Consider the following 16,894-nt stretch of genomic DNA (forward strand, 5'->3'; position numbering starts at 1 on the left):
TGCATAATGCATATGACTACGCATATGCACATGAGTTTACAAAAATATGAGGGGAAGTTGCAAGCCAGAGGGACTGAGTCATTGAATAAAGACGTGATTGACTGAGTGATTGCATGTCTGAGTAACAAAAGTGTACAAGTCAGCAGATCACTAAAGAAATGGATAGTATGGTCTAGTATTTGAGCTAGTAAAATACCCCGCTCTTTTGCATTGTAAGTTCAACAAACCAAGAGTGATACTAATATAAAAATTAGTTGTTCCAAGTTAACAAGGCGGCAGTGGCATGTTTTACTAATTCAAGCTGATCGAAAAATAGTGTTTATGCACTGAGCCCTCAGAAATAACAATTTGATCATATTTGTAGTTGCTGCGGAGGGCAGTGAAAATGTGGGAGCGCGCCTTGTGGAATTTTTAAATCTCATGGCAAAGTTGTTCTACAAATGCATCAAGTCGATACTGCTATACGTCTGGGTGGTAAAAAGCGAGAGGTGTTTTATAGATTCCCGCCCTAACCTGACCCAGCTTTGCTCAGTCAATGATAAAAAGCTCATATTTCCCTATCTGAAAAAACTGCGTGTTACTGGAATCACCATCTCCAAAGATTATTCAAAAAAGTTCAGAAGGAAAAAAACTCTGCTTCCATATTTGTAAGGAGCAACGCAGAGATACCTAAAAACTTCTTTAAGTTGAAATCTTTAAGATATAAAGTTTTTGAAGAGCCCGCTGGACCTCCGAAATCCGATTGGCGACATAAATCAGTCGGCGGGAAGAGTTACTCACTTGAATCCAAATGAGAACGCTTCGTGAATCAAACCAAGCATAGGTGACCGCAAGAGAAAGGTTCAATTCCTTGCGTACGCAGGGGATCAATTGAACCATAAGCATAACAGCGCAAGGTTTTAGTCAAGGAATAATGAAAACGATCGAAATAATCAAACACATGTAGAAAATGGGCTAAAAGGCGATTGGAGGCTTTCGTAATCCTTCACGAATCGTACTCAGAAGATGTGACCTGTAAACTTTGGTGCACATGAGCAGTTCAAATCGAAGAGTATTTACTTCGACAAGTGACAATAATGGGCGAGAATAAAGATGATAAGGGTCGAGGAGGGAGCTGGTTTGACATTGGTATATATCCGAGGTCCTTACAGCGACTTGCAATGTCAGCAGAACTTGCCAGAAAGCAGAAAGAAACTCAACAGTCAGATTCTGAATTTAAACGAACTTTCTAACTGTTTGAAGGGTCCGAGTCCTCAGTCGAAGGCTTTTACGAATAATGTCATTGTAAAGTGTTCCATGATGTTGTTTATGACATAGATGACAAGGAATCCTCTTGAAAACTACCGATGTTGTGGTTTTGAATAATAAGTAACACTATGCTTTCTATCCTGAGACGGTGGACCTGTCCCAGGATTAACTCATTGGCGGATATAACATATTTATAGTCTTCAGTGCTGGAATTCGCTGTTACAGGAATTTCAGAAATGTAAGAAAATGGTTTTTTTATGTGTAATCGAAGTTACCAAGGCCAATTTGCTCTCCAAAAGGTCCATGGCTGGCAAAATGAGATGTGTTCATGAATCTTCATAAACTTCGTAATGTTTGTAGACCTGTAACCAATCTTCTTAACAAAACAGATTCCCAGCAAGGGGTTCCGTCTTGCGAACATCGAACACCAGTAAATGAGAAGGCAAGGAAGAGAGTCATGAAACTCCAATGCAATGCGGAGACCGACACGGAGATAAACAGATAATAAATGAGACTATCTAGACATTACTGGTCAACATCTTAGCGATTTGACTACGACCAAGAAATCCAGATAGGGTAAACATGGGCATTGCCGACAACTTAAAAAAAGCCCTTACAAACAGGAGAATATTAATTTATATGCCTACTGTCTGGCAACGAAGATTAATTCATCTGAAACGTCAGATTTTTTCCGTTTTCAGATAGTAGCCAGTAATACGATGATTCTTTGCCAAACTGTTGTTATATTTATTTTAAAATAATTTGTTCAAATTCAGTAAACGACACCATATTCGAAGTTAACGGCACCCCCTCCCCATTCAGTGAAAGATACCGGTATTGATTTTAAATTTAAAAGAAATTAGAAAGTTATATGTAAGAAATATTATGCAATTTAGTTGCTTTAAATAATAAGGAACATCATTTTCTATAATTACAGGTGTTAAAAAAACGAAGTTTGTTTCGAAAAGGAATATTTTCGATATTGTATTGCTATGTTCATTTTATCAGTTGACGAATTTGCCAAATTCAATCTGGAGTGTCGGTGATTGATTTTTTAAGTTCGGAACTCCAAAATCAATTTAAAAGATATTAAACATTGAAAACTCTTAGAAGGTAATGTCCTAGGAATAAAGAAAGCAAATAGCAACCATAGCACATGAAAAATAATTTTAAAAAGTACGTATAATTCCCCACAAACTTCCCTCTGTTTAGTGTCGGTCACTGAGATATACGTATGTCGTTCACCGGTCCCGAAGGTACGATAAGAATATATATAAAATATATTGAATCTACTCAAATTTGAGACTAGTAGTCATTCAATTTCATCCTCAAACTAAATCATCTAACCCCTGAAAATACCACAAAATAAGAAATACCTTTTCTTTTAACTTTCAGAAGACTTTTGTGTATCCTTGCTTAACGCTGCTCACTGCTTACATAAATGGTGTTTGTTGCGCCACCGCACCGATAAGATTTGCTTCCTAAAGTATTCCAGTTATGAATGTTTGATATCACACACTTTATATTTTCAATATGAACAAAAAAAAAACCCATAATATATTGTACACTGAATAGAAAATGTCACACACATGCCTAAAGCCTGTCTCGAGACGTTTACAATGTTGTAAACAATTCATGAGCAGAATTGTTATCATACCTAGGAGCCTGTCTCATGACGTTTGCAATATGGAGCACAAGCACAGACAGTACATTTTTCATGTCTGACAGCCTGTCTCGAGGCGTTCACAATGTTGCAAACAATCCATCAGTAGCATGGTTGTCTTACCTGAGAGCCGGTCTCGAGACGTTAGCAATGTTGAAAACAATCACATATAAAGTACGTTCTTCATGCTTTAAGATTATTCTCCTACGCATACCCACCATCCGGCTCAAAGGACCAAAAGTATCACTTAATTACTCGCAGACTGGCGTAGGGCAGGGAAGGAGTCACGTCCGTGTCAGTCGAAGTCGATCATACAAAGCAGCACATCAGCTTTCTACGGCCTAATCGAAGTAATCAATATCAGGCGTCTTCGATTCGAGCCAACAAGCACTTTGTACCAAATAAAGGTTTTGGTTGTTTGGGAGTATCAGTAAAGATATAGCCTCCGTAAGCTATGACCACGATCGTTTATCAGCGATCGATCCCAAAGCAGCCGGAAGTCATTCATCATCCGAGTCGTCATTTTCCACTATATCAGAAGACGATCGAGTCGAGAAAATCACTCGAAATAATCGAATGAGAAGGAAACACAGATTTTATGAATGGAACTAAACGACGCGAATGGTTAAGAGAAGTACTGAATTTAAATTAAATAATAATTAAATGGTCTCCAATAGAACACTAGATTTACATAAACTTGTTCAAGACACGGAATGACTACACTCATCCGAATCTTGGTTGACACTGAACTCCCAGGAAAAAGGTCCCAGTCTTATCAACAAAGAGACGTTACGCTACTACCTGAGTACCGATTCCAGCGTATGAGGTATGGCCTGAAGCTCAAAACAGACGGAAAATTCCAAGAAGAGTAAGCATTGGGTGAAATCATTCTGTCAACACTGAAACCCAAAGGTTACACTAAAGAAAGACAAGAACATTAAAATAAATTATTAACAGATGTTTAATCACATTGAATTTTGTATTAATCGAGAAAGTCATGATGTTGTACACAACGAGAGGGGGCTGAGACTGGTCGAGATAATGGAAGATATGGTATTCTATTTACTAAACAGCAGATCACGTATTGACAATGCGGAAAAATTAACATTCTTGAATGCAGGGGTGAAAGCATAAATGATCTGGTTTGGTACAATGCTGAGGCACGAACTTTAATAAATGACCTGAAAGATGATCACTCTGTATCCCTTTCTGATCATTTCTTTGGCTTGGTATCCTCCTGTTGTCTTTCTGCTTCTGTCAGTTAGTCTGACATTTGAAAAGTAAACCAAATTAAGTCATCAACCTACCTGAAGTGGAGCGATAGCAAGCGAGAACTATTTTTGAGCGAAATTTATTTATTAAATAAGCTTAAACTTTATTTTGACAAAATCGATATCGATGGTTCAAGCTTGAATCTTACGGAGGGAATTGTTGATAGTACAAAGTTAGCTGATACGTATTAAGAGAGGAAAATATTTTGAGTTAACTTTTCTGGCAAGGCTAAATTAAATTATATCAAAGCTAAAAAATCGTACCAAGTTCTTATCGGCCGTAAAAAGTCGAGTTTTGAAAATCGTATTGTTGCGGACTTCGAGATGGCTAACGATAATACGACTTTTTGGGAAATCATGAATAAATTGAAAGGAATTAAAACTCCATACTTATTTATTTGATCCTTATTTACGGATATCCGACATTATACATTAATTACAGAGACAATCTATATCTCTCATTGGTTTATGCTGATCTAGTGATTATCCGCACAAAATATAACTTTATAAATACTTTTTTTTTATTAGGGAGTTCTCTTTATATGAATGATCACTGACATCCATAGAGAGTGACCAGTAAGAATAAAATCCTTGTACATACACCTCTTACTCTTAATTATATTTTATTTAGTTAAGGGAGGAGTAGAGTCCAGCGAAAAAAGCACTTTTCTAGAATTTTTGTTGCAAAGATATGTTTAAAGTAAATTTACTATTATATTTTACGCATTACGAAGCGTTATTCAAAAAATATTTTGTCAAATTTTTGTGGAAAAACAATTTTTAAAAAGCCGGTGATGGTGCATTATCGAAGTCGCGTTTTCAAAAAGATGATTTGCTGTGACACGAAAAATGTCGGCTTTTTGTAGCTGTAAAATGTCTTCGTTGTTAAATAAAAAAACGGCGTAGGAATGTCATATTTTATATGTTATAAGTGTGTACCAAATTTTAAAAGAATAGGTGCAGTCGTTTTTAACTGAGAGTTGGCATCGACTTTGAAAAGGGTAGTTTTCAACAAAATCAGTTAAAAGGTTTAAACTTCGAAAACGTGAAGACAAAATTATTTTTTTAACTTACATTCAATCATCGATTCCAGCTGCTTAAGGCACATTTCCGGCGAACGAATAACGCATTTTTGCATGTTTGTTCTCGCGTCGAAGGGGCAGAAACTTAAAATTCAATAGCTTAAAGACTTTTGCTGAGAATTAATTTCAATTTTGACATAACAGTTTTGAAATATTGTACTATAAGAAAATGCAAATAAAAAGAACAATTTTTTGAAAGTTACAAGGCCATACACCCCCACCAATACGGGCTCTCCTTGTCATACAATTTTTTACTTATAAAGGCAATAAAGATACATACATACACCCATAAATTAAAAAAAAATTAGTTGTGTTAAACAACAAGGAGACACTAGCATATTTTACTAATTCAAGCTGGTCCTACTGCCTGTGTTTTTTCAGTGAACGGCGATTAAAAGCAATTTCAGAAGCGGTTCTACGTTACCTCCATGTCATTTAATCTGTCCTAAGTTTAATATCGTATCATAGTTTTTCCATAGTGCAATTTGGGACGTGTAAGCGAACAAGTGAATGCGAGATCGAAAGCAAGAGAGCAATCGAGAGAAAGCGAGAACGCAACCGCATCCTAATCTATTAATATTATTACATTACCATTGCTTACAATACTTTACGCTTCTATTTTAAGCGACTTCTGTTTCGGTTTCCTTTTTCTTTCACTTCTCTTGTACTCTCTTTCTTTTCCCACCACAATCCTTCGCTAACCGCGTTTCCCAATGTAAATCTTACAATGCTGGTCCACCTTTTCTCTCCCTACCCTTTTTCTTAATACTTTTGCACTCCTTTCTTTTGTATGATCTTATATTATTTATTATACTTTGATTCCTCAATAATCCCTTATATTTCTATTAATTGTGTTTACTTCCTCCTTTTTTCAATTCTTCATAGTTCACTTCAGTTCCATCTTCTATATGGGCAGTCTTAAAGAACTCCCTGCTTTCTTTCTGTCATCTCCTTAATTCTATCGCCCTCTCTTTCCTTTCCTCCACCTCCATTAAAAACTTTCTCGATGAATCCCCTCTCTTATTATCCCTTAGCTTTCTCTCGAATTTCCATGCCCTCTTTCCAGCTCTAGTATTTATTTTGTCCTTTTGCGTTTCTTCCCTCAACATATATCCCAGTGTCTTACAGTTTCCCTCTAGTGCTCACCTCATATACTTTTCTTGTAAACTCGCAATTTCTTTTCCTCCTCCATAAAGTAATACCGACTATATCAGCGTATCCAATGACTACATTATCTATGATGTTTATTTGTTTGCAAGCTATATCCCAAACATTTCAACTCTTTTAAGTCTTCTAGCCTGAGTCCCTTTCATCTCCCTGTTCATCCTTTCTTCCGCATCATTTTCAAACACATCCTTATCTTTGTCTTTTCTACATTTAAATTTAACTTTTTCCGATTTAAGTATTTCTCATATTCTGCAATTAAGCCCGCCATTCTTTCTACATCTTTTGCCGTTAAAACTATATCGTCTGCGTATGCCAGTGTATACAGGGTGTCTAAAAAGTCCCGGGACGGTTGGATATTTCCTCAGGTAAAATATTTTTCTAAAAAGTGAAGATCATTCCTGAAGTAAAGTTCAACGAGAAATCCAATGGTGACCTTCATTTTGAACTTGAATTTGACCTTCATTTCTTTTTGAAGGTGAACTTTGTTTTTTTAAAAATGGACACCCCTTTTTACATCTGCAATCGATAGAGTAGAAAATTCTACGTTCAGGTAAGTACCCAAGTCAATTGTCAATTGTAATGGTCAAGGTCAGTTAGAGGTTATTTGAAATTAGTAAAGTTTTCCAAGAGGTCAGTGCAATTTCTGAAGTAAATTTCAACCAGGAATTCATTGGTGAGCTCTGTATTGATCTTGGTGATGATCTTCAAGGTTTTTTCCAAGCAGTTTACGTTTACATTTAGCATTACCCAGGAACAGCGACGTGGACGTAGTAAATTCTGTTCCCTTTGGGGTGCTTGATTAGCGTGAGTTCCCATGCCTCTCACGTTTCGGGGTGCTTAATTAGAATGAGTCCCCTTGCCTCTCACGTTTTGGAGTGCCTCATTAGCGTGAGTCCCTTTGCCTTTTACGCTTCAGTGAAGATGTTCGAACTGAAAACCTTGAGCTTCTAGACAAAAAGCTATGCGATTGTAAAAACGAGTTACATCATTACGAATAATCTCCCTATCAAGCAAAGTAGCGTGTTGCAGAATCCGATTCTGCAATTCGTCTAAACTTTGCGGTTGCGTTGAGTATACTTTGCTCTTTAAATAACCCCAAAGAAAATAGTCGAGAGGCGTCAGATCAGGAGTTCTAGTAGGCCACTCGATTTCACCCCTTCTTTCAATCCACCTTTGAGGTAACTGAGTATCCAAATATGCTCGAACCTCCCTACCGTAATAAGCCGCTGCCCCGTCCTGCTGGAATCAAATATTTTGAAAATTATCGCCTGTAATCTCCCTTATATTTAGTACAATTTGGTTTCTGAGAATCTCTTCATATGCACGGAGATTGAGATTACCACCGATGAAGAAAGGGCCTATCAATGTATCATTCAAGATACCGGGCCAAACATTAATCTTTTGTGGATATTGTGTGTGACTCTCCAACATCCAATCAGGATTTCTGTCGGACAATTCTACAATTTTGCCTGTAAACTTCACCTTTTAAAGTGAAAGTACATTCATCTGAAAATACTGCATTGTACAAGAAAAAAGGATCTCTATCAATTCTGTCCATCATAATTTCACAAAATTCAACCCGACGATCAGGATTGTCTTCATTGAGCTCATGTACCAGATGAATTTTGTAAGGATGGAAATTAATGCTTTTTAAAATATTTCGCACTGTCTCAGGAGCAATGTCACGCTCATCACTAGCACGACGTGAGCTAAGGTGTGGGTTTTCAACAAATGCTTGGGCTATGTCCATCTGCCTCTCCTCAGATCCTGCAGATTTTGGCCGACCAGTTCTCTGAAGGTCTTTGATAGATCCATGATTCATAAAGCGCCTTACAGTTCTTTCAGTTATTGATTTTGAGACAGGATTTAACACTTCTACATTACGAAAAGTGCGATTAAAAAGCAAACGAACTTAATCATAAGATCGAACTCGATCTCTCCAACCACGCATCATTAATACAGATACCCTCTCTCGTTCCGAAAGTTTAGATTGTGCCATAATAATCTTTTAGCGAAAGATAGTGAGTATGTACTCGTAATACATAAATTTAGTTTCGATTCGTAATATTCGTATGGAAAAACGGTATAGGACTTATGGTATCGCCTTAGGTATTGACCTAGGTATCGAAAAACGGTATAGGACTGTATAACTCTTCTTGGAGGAACAGAACTCTCAGCAGAACACCTGGAACTTTGAATGATAAATTTCCTTATGATTTTACAATATTGAAAACGCTGTAACCAAGATCAATACAGAGCTCATCAATGAATTTCTCTTCTTCTTCCTAGTCTGAAATAAATATATTAAATAAAAGCGGGCTGAGAGGACATCCTTGCCTGTGCCTTGCCTTTTTTGTCTCTGTACAAATTTCCGATACTCTATTCATTAAACTTTTTTCAGCGACATTTTCTGCTGTCAAATCGATTATTAAAAAATTTCAAAATAATGAATTCTAGAGTAAAATGTCCTGAAATTCCAAATAATCGTTAGAATTTCAACAAAATTTAAATACAAATCTTTGATTGCATCAAATCTCTATTCGATAATTTAGTCGCGAATTTGAAATCTATTAGTTAGTTTTCCAATATTCAAGATGGCAATGTCCAAAATGGCGGTTGACAGTCAAATTTTCTGCTGTTTTTGGGGTCGCTGATGGGGTCGCTTTGGGGGCCCTAAAACCTTCCATGTTCATATTTTTATAAAAGTCGGAATGTTTAAGTCATTTTTAGCAGCGCTATTCGATCCGCATTCTTTAATCTCGAAAATCTGGTAATGGATTCATCAACAGCGGCCCTAAAAATCCCTATCTGCGATATTTCATAAAACTTGAAATGTTTCAGCAACTGTTGACAGCCATGCTAGATCCGCCATCTAGTATTTAAAAAATCTGATTTTGGATGTGTCATAAGCGACCCCAGAAAACTTGATGTGCGAAGTTTTATGAAATTCGTGATGTTTCAGTAATTTAGGGTAGTCATATTTGATCCGCCATCTTGAATTCCTCAAATATGATTTTAAATTTTTAATCATCGACCCCAAAAACCCTTATATAGATGTATTTATGGGAATTTATTTTTAAATATTTCTCCAATACGGAAAATCCATGGAAAGTCCATGGACGCAAGATTTTCACTTTTTAAAGGTATGTCTTCACAAATTCGAGACAAAAATAATCAAACGGAATCTCATCTATACCAAGTGCCTTTCTATCTTTCCGTACCCTAATACCTTGAGTATTTCCTCCCTTGTAAGGTCTTCTCCCTTATCTGTTTCCTTGCCATATTTTCCTCCTTTCCTATATTTCCTCTCTACTCCTCCTAGTAATTCCATAAAATATTTTTTTCATTCTACCATCTCAATATCATGGTTTACTTTTTTCCTTCTTCTCTCTCTATTTAACTCCTTTCAACCTTCTTCTTCCGTCCTAGCCTTTTTCGCCTCTTTTTAAAACGTTTTATTTTCCTCCTCTTTTATTATCACATATCTCACTATACTCCTTTTTCCCGTTTATTTTTCTCCACTACTTGTACCTGTTCTCCAGTTCCGTAATACCCTTCTCACTTCCTTCTTCTTCTGTTTACATTTCTCATTCCATCCACTTTTATCTCCTTCTTCACTATCTTCTTTCTTGATTGTGCACTTTAATAATACTGTTCTATTCCTACTATCATTATTTCTATCTCCCATTTTGATATTACTGATCTTCTGGTCGTCCACTACCACATAATCAATTAACGTTACCCTTTTTCCTTCTGAACGTGTATATTCCCCTCCCTCATTCCTATCTATATTTCGGTTTAGGATGAAACATCCCATCTACTTTAGGCTCTTTAACAATTTATTTCCCTCCTCATTCAGTACCTTGTCTTTGAATTTTCTACCTTGCTCTCCACCCGATTCCTTTCCTATGTTATCCTTCTATCTCCTACTCTCGCATTAAAATCTCTTCCTATTATAAGCCTAATCTCTCGTTTATTTTCTACCACCAGTTCTCTCTGTCCCTCTGATTTTTCCTGCATATCGCCGTTTATGTACACCTCCACTATCTTCCACTTTTCTCCTCCCATATTTATCACTTCAACTATTACTCTTTCTTTTTGTTCCTTTATCTCTTTGTTATCCTTCTCGGTTATACATTTGTCCCTCAACCCCTTCACCATTCCTCCCATTGCAAATTCTTTAATCTTCCCTACTTTCGTTTCCCGTCTCTTTTTGTTTCTTGCTTTACCTCATTTCTATATAGCCCGTTCGTTTATCTCTTAGTTCCCCGACACCTCATTTTTCACTAACTATGCCCTCTTCTCGATCCAATCCCACCATACACCTGCTATCTGTATTCTCCCATACTTAACACATGTTCTTCGCTTTTTCCTTTCCTCTGCCGCTATTTTCTCTAATTTATACTGTATCTTCCTTTCTACTCATGTAGAATCATCCTGCATTCTCTTCGAACTTTCATATAACGCCCTCTTCCTTGTCATCAAGTATATAATAATTTCCTGCGACATTCCTTTAAATGTATATTAATAACAAAGGTTTTCAATGTACAATATTTTGATTTCACTGATAATTAAAATAGGCATTGATAATTAAAATAATTAATTTATGGACTCACCCCACATAGCACACTTCACGGAAAAACCTGGTATTTTCTCAGGACTTTGCCCGAGGGACAGGAAGAAAAAAAAACCAGTCTGACCTAGGCTTAAACCTAAGACGTAGGTTAAAATGAAGATTTATGTCTACCTAGATTTTTTAGTTTAAAAAGAATGTAATTAATTTTACAAATTTTTGACGGATCATTTGGCATTTGCAAGGAAAATAGTGTTTACTGATGTAATATAAAAAAAACATAAAAGCAATGTATGTAATAATTAACGTAAAGTGGCGGATATTTGAATACTACTTTTTTAATTTTCTTTTTTTTTAATTGCGATTTTGACACAATAGCGAAAAATAATGAAATTTTCTTAACAATTCTTGAAAATCATGTGGCTCTAAAATTTTTTTTTAAAGTCCGAATATGTTAACTAACATCTCGGACATTAAAAAAGGTACTATAACTAAAAAGGCGCAAGCCATTCTGAAAATTAATTCTACACCTACAAGTTGAAGCATTCTTATATCCATGATGATTAATTTCAGTTACGACAAAAATTAGCACCCAGAGCAAACAAATAACTTTTTTGAACGCTACTTACTTTATGATCTGAAAATATTTTATTGGCCAAAAAAAGTAATAAAAGACATTCCACTTGTGGTATTGGTCAATTACAGCAATAACAAAATAATTTAATGATTGTATTAATTCAATAGCATTTAAGCAGGTCACCATGTATTAGATTCTAATTTAATTGCAATGATGTCCATTTTTAAATATTATATTTATAAATTAAATTAAATCGAAAAGATGAAAACAAAAACATTTTAGTGAGTAAATATTTATGTCATAAATAAATGAAATACGAAATTTCGTTTATCAAATTTTATTTCAACATGCAAAGGTAGTGTTCGTTAATAGGTACTCGTGAACAAGAGTTGGGTAAAAACAATTATGATTCAAATTGCATGCATTCATGTGCTTTAATTGTATCTATAAACAAAGATCACAATTAAATATAAATATCTAACTAATTCACAATAGTTGAATATTTTGTTTATTTATGTAACATTCTTTCATCCGGCATGATTTATAATAAAAAATATAATTTTATAAATTGTTTCGATATCGATAGCTTGTGTATTTTTCAAGGGGGACAGCAAAACTATATGTTTGAATGTATTGAGCAAATAAATACTTAAGTAATAATAATTAAAATTTCACAATAAATTATTGCTTCTGAGCGCAAAGAGGTCATTCACAAAATACGTGGTATATTTTTTATGAACTTCTGACCCCCCCCCCCCGCGTGATACTTTTTCCATTGGTATTAACATGGAGAATGATACTTTGGCGAACCGGAAATTAATTCTGTATGAAGAATGCAGTTATTAAAGAATAAGAACAGAAAAATTATCTGAATGCAGAATTTATACATTTGAATATTTCGAGAAAAACGGAGATTCTCTTCACTTAAAAAACTAAATTTAATTTATTAAATGTTCCAAATTTTAAAGGAGTTAGAACCAGGGCTCACCCTGAAAATTAAACTGCCTCCTTTTACTCTATAAATACTGGAATTATCTTTGCTTTAGATAATGAGGGCCTATTCCTGTTTTGAATCAAATCTGTAATTACCCAATTTTCCACTCTGAATACAGATTTGATTCAAAACAGAAATAGGCACTGATTATTTTTAAAATATGTAATTCTAGTATTTATAAAGTAAAATGAGGTCATTTTATTTTCAGGTTGAGTCCTGGTTTCAGCGCCTTTAAGATAATAAAGTATGGGAGCGTTCATATATTACGTCTAGAAATAAAAAAATAAAATATTTTTATGTGACAATGAATGCTTCTTTATTATATTTTTACATTCTCATCAGAGAAGGTCTTAGATACAGATATGGAAGCTGCAAAATGCAAGTACTAATTGAAATTCATAAATTTAAAACTTTTTCAGTACCATAAATAATGCAAAATTATACTAATAATACGATACAAATTTTTCAGATAACTATTTACCTATTAAATGTTTTTGAATACTTAAATTCGAGCTGAAATTGATTTGGGAGAATTGCTTACCAGAAAATAAGTGTTATCAATTTGATTTTGATATAGTTTAGGTGACGACGATAATTCCGACTAATTAAGACTGTGGCTGTGGAATGAATAACCGGAATAACTAAAGTGCATGATGAGATGCACTTAACTAAAATATGGTTGAGAATATTGTGGAACAGAATAATTAAATAGAGGATAACGGTCTCATTCTGCGTCCCGAGAAAAATTCGCACATGGATTCTCCGAACATGGACCTATCTGTTACTGAAATGTGAAAATTCTGAGGTGGTACACTTTATCAATTATTTTCTCACTGCAACAGAAAAATACCACTAAATATCTTACTCGTAATGTGTGATCCCTGCAGAAGCATACAGGACAGTAACACGTTAGCTGAAAGCGATTTGTCCTGGAAATTCAAACGTGAACCATTAAAACTTTTGACAGGGGCAATGAATGAAACATGATAAAAGATAAATTTTTTGTTTAATTTATAATTGTTTTATTTATTATTACAATACTTATATTCACACTAAATGAATCAGTAAAATGCGATATTTTTTATTAAACTATTTTTTTTCTTGCCAATTATATGTATTTCAGATCATCAAAGACTGTTCAGCCATGTATCTCTTCTTTTTAAAATGTGGGTTTGAAGTGACATACAAGTACTAATACGACATGTTAAACATACATAAATTCACAATAATTCCATTTTGAGATGAATGCCGAATTTAGATGTATAGGCCATTTTTTCTGGATCAATGGGAAGTGGCACTTGCGTATTTGGTCCTAACGAAACCCTGCAGTTTCTTAATGCGCTAATTATAGCTACTTTGACTTGGGCTAATCCGAACCTCATTCCTAAAATGTTGAAAATTGTTTATTGTTTACCTTATTAATTCAGTATTATATATTTATTTCAGGTAGGTGAATTATAACAGTATTCATAAATATGATTTACCAATGCATATTCTTGGCCCTTCGCCAAAAGGCAAAAAGGTATAAGGATGTCTCGAAACTGTGTTTTTTTCATTAAACCTTTCAGGATCGAATTTCATTGGGTCGGGATATATATCAGGATCCCTGTGAATTCCAAGCACTGGAATGACGATGTCTATGCCTTTACTAATCTTTATGTCAGTGTTCAGGAACTGTATATCTTTAGTGCATACTCGATTCAGCAACGACACAGGTGGATACTTTCTTAGAGTTTCTGCATAAATAAAACAATATTATTAAAATTATTATGATTATCTTTTCATAGTTTATGCTTGAAAATATTAGATTCAAGTGAGTTTAGACCTTTCAGGTTTTCATCGGTTCTCTACGTTTTGTGACCCTCTGATTTACATAGAAGAAAAAAGGTATGTCTGTTTTTCTGGATGTCTATAGTCTGAATCATTTAAATTTACAGCAAAACTACGCGAGCTATGACAGAAAAAAATGTGTTTCCTAAAAAGACCTGCGCAATCGCCTGTAAAGTTTTTTACAGGTTCCGTTGTTATGCGGTAAATTGTGTAACTGACTTTTTTTGTGTGAGCTGAAGTCAATTTCTGACTTTAAGCGCTTTATTAGTATATATTAATGAAGCTTAGAACTGGCTCCTCGGCACAAGGTAGCGCTTTATATATGCTAATTAGACGTAGAGTGGGGGTAAATATTTGTGCTTAACAATCCCCTTTTTAGACTGAACTTATTCCCTAAGTTTTGTTTTTTATCTTTAAAGGCTTCGTCTTTTTAACTATGCACACAGTTTCGTGTTTTAACATTGATTCGAGAGCTGGTTGGGGAGATGGTTGGGTTTGGTATGTTACAATATGGGGTTGATTGATTACTTTACTTCTCTTGAAAAATAATTTGAATGTTTTCGGAAAACATCCCTTTATGCTCTCAAGGATTCCTAATTTACGTAGAGTATAGAGAGTTGTTAGCGCTAAAGCGGCGTAACCTAAATATTGTAACCATTCCAAACTGGTTTCCTTCCAGTTTTTAAGCCTTCTGTGAGTAGCGATAGTTGCTAAAATACACGTACCTTCGATGTCGTCTAGGCTAATTCTGGCTTGCTCAAGTTCTTCGTGTGATATTTGTTTAGGAAGTTGCTCTAATCTTTGTTCTAAATTGTTCATGTCTTTCTGGTCAAATTGTATGTCGTATGTTACATTTAGCCATTGCGTCGAATGAGTTTCGTATGATTTTTCTAATTCCAGAATATCGTAGCTGTTACACAATTTGCATCAAAATCCTGTAATTTTTTGTGGTTCGGTAATTTTTTCAGTTCTTATTGAGTCTTCGCAGCTTGTGTCTAATTCTAATGGTTTTGAGGGTACTATAATATAAACATTTATTATAGGTATGAAAATTTCTCTGTGTAACAGGTAAGGTGATTGGTTCAATTTATTCTCCGAGTATCTTTTAAATAGTCTGGCTTCGCAAGATTCACTATCTATTAATTTTACATTAGGTTGATTTCTTTTGCATATTTTGTATATATAATTAGAAATTTGTCATAAGGACAACCGCAGGATTTCGCCGGAAGCGGGAGCTAATATGAAAAATTGCACCCACTTCCAGCGAAATCGCCGTAAAATTTCAGCCACAACCACGTCTCACAACCGTCAGATAGGTGGTTACAGTCTGTAAAGGAATCAATACGACGATCCAGCAAAAGTCTCGTGCACCCTAAGAACACGGAGTGACCCAAGGACAACCGCCTTCGGCATTTTTCCCGCAAGTGTTCTAGCATATTGTTGACACGCAGGGATGCTTTTTAGGCCATTAGCAAGTGAAAGTTTAGCACCTCCAAGAGCGCCGATGATAAGGACGATAATTTTAACAGAATATTCCGGGTATAATCGTTGCAACTCCCTTATAAGGTCTCGATACCTCTCTTTCTTTTTATTCTCCTTGGCTATGATGTTTTTGTCAGCTGGTGCCGAAAATTCGATAACGAACATGGTTCGCTTCTAGAAGTCAAGAAGAACTATGTCAGGCCTCGAGTGAGCAACAGAAACAATTTTCGGGAATATAAAGTTCCAGTATATGCGGCACTTCCCATTCTCGACAATTGACTCAATTTCCCTAGGAGCATTTAGAGGAGCGATATTAAGGTGAATGCCGTAGGAGTGATAGAGATGGTAATAAACCACTTTTAGTGCCGCATTGTGCCTTTGAATGTAGGTCGTTCCCGCGTGAGTTGGACAACTAGATAGTATGTGAGCTAAATGCTCGGCATGCAAAAATGAAACCCTCTGTACCAGACTTCAATCCGGGCGATTTAAGGAAAGCAAACGTTAGCTCACAAGACATTGACTGATCCTTCACATTTCTGTGGAAGATACCGTGCATCCTCTTATCGAGGAGCTGTTCACAAAAGTTTTTCTCTTGTGCATTCTTAATCCGGGCTTTCCGGAGTGAGTCCTCGAGATAGATAAGATTTGATGCATTTTGCTCACTCCTAATACTGAAGTCAAGTCCGAGTGTTTCAGCAGCCTCCTAAGCTGCTTTGTACAGAAATGCTCCTTTGCCCACTTCTTCGTGATTCCTGACCATTTTAAGAAGCGGGTCTCTTCCATTTGCAACCCTATGCGCTGTACCGTCCATGTAAAATACATGAGTGGCCTTGTACTTTCGATCTGCAGGTTTGCCGCACAAGTACCCCTCGGAATGGGGCAGTGCTAGAAATAGTGGCAATAACGTAAGGCAAAAGAGGAGTGGGTTCATGGTGTCGCCCTGAAAGACACCTCTCTGAAACGTGACTTTGTTAGTTGTCACACGATTTTTTCCAGATGAGATAGTA

At 35.6% G+C, this 16,894-nt stretch overlaps 1 protein-coding gene across 1 annotated transcript in view; it reads right to left on the minus strand.

Moving 5' to 3' along the window:
- Window positions 1–13,698: 13,698 nt before the first annotated feature.
- The window catches only part of LOC117169799 (probable cytochrome P450 6a14), a 150,879-nt gene continuing 147,683 nt past the window's right edge, over window positions 13,699–16,894 (minus strand). Inside the window, exons 5-6 of the mRNA XM_033356305.1 lie at window positions 14,060–14,311; window positions 13,699–13,959 (exon numbers count right to left, since the gene is read on the minus strand). Of these exons, the coding sequence (XP_033212196.1) occupies window positions 13,796–13,959; window positions 14,060–14,311 (416 nt within the window). The 3' untranslated portion in view covers window positions 13,699–13,795. The remainder of the gene's footprint in view (window positions 13,960–14,059; window positions 14,312–16,894) is intronic.

This window comes from Belonocnema kinseyi, chromosome 3 (genome assembly GCF_010883055.1).
Source record: "Belonocnema kinseyi isolate 2016_QV_RU_SX_M_011 chromosome 3, B_treatae_v1, whole genome shotgun sequence".
In the NCBI taxonomy this organism is placed as follows: domain Eukaryota; kingdom Metazoa; phylum Arthropoda; class Insecta; order Hymenoptera; family Cynipidae; genus Belonocnema; species Belonocnema kinseyi.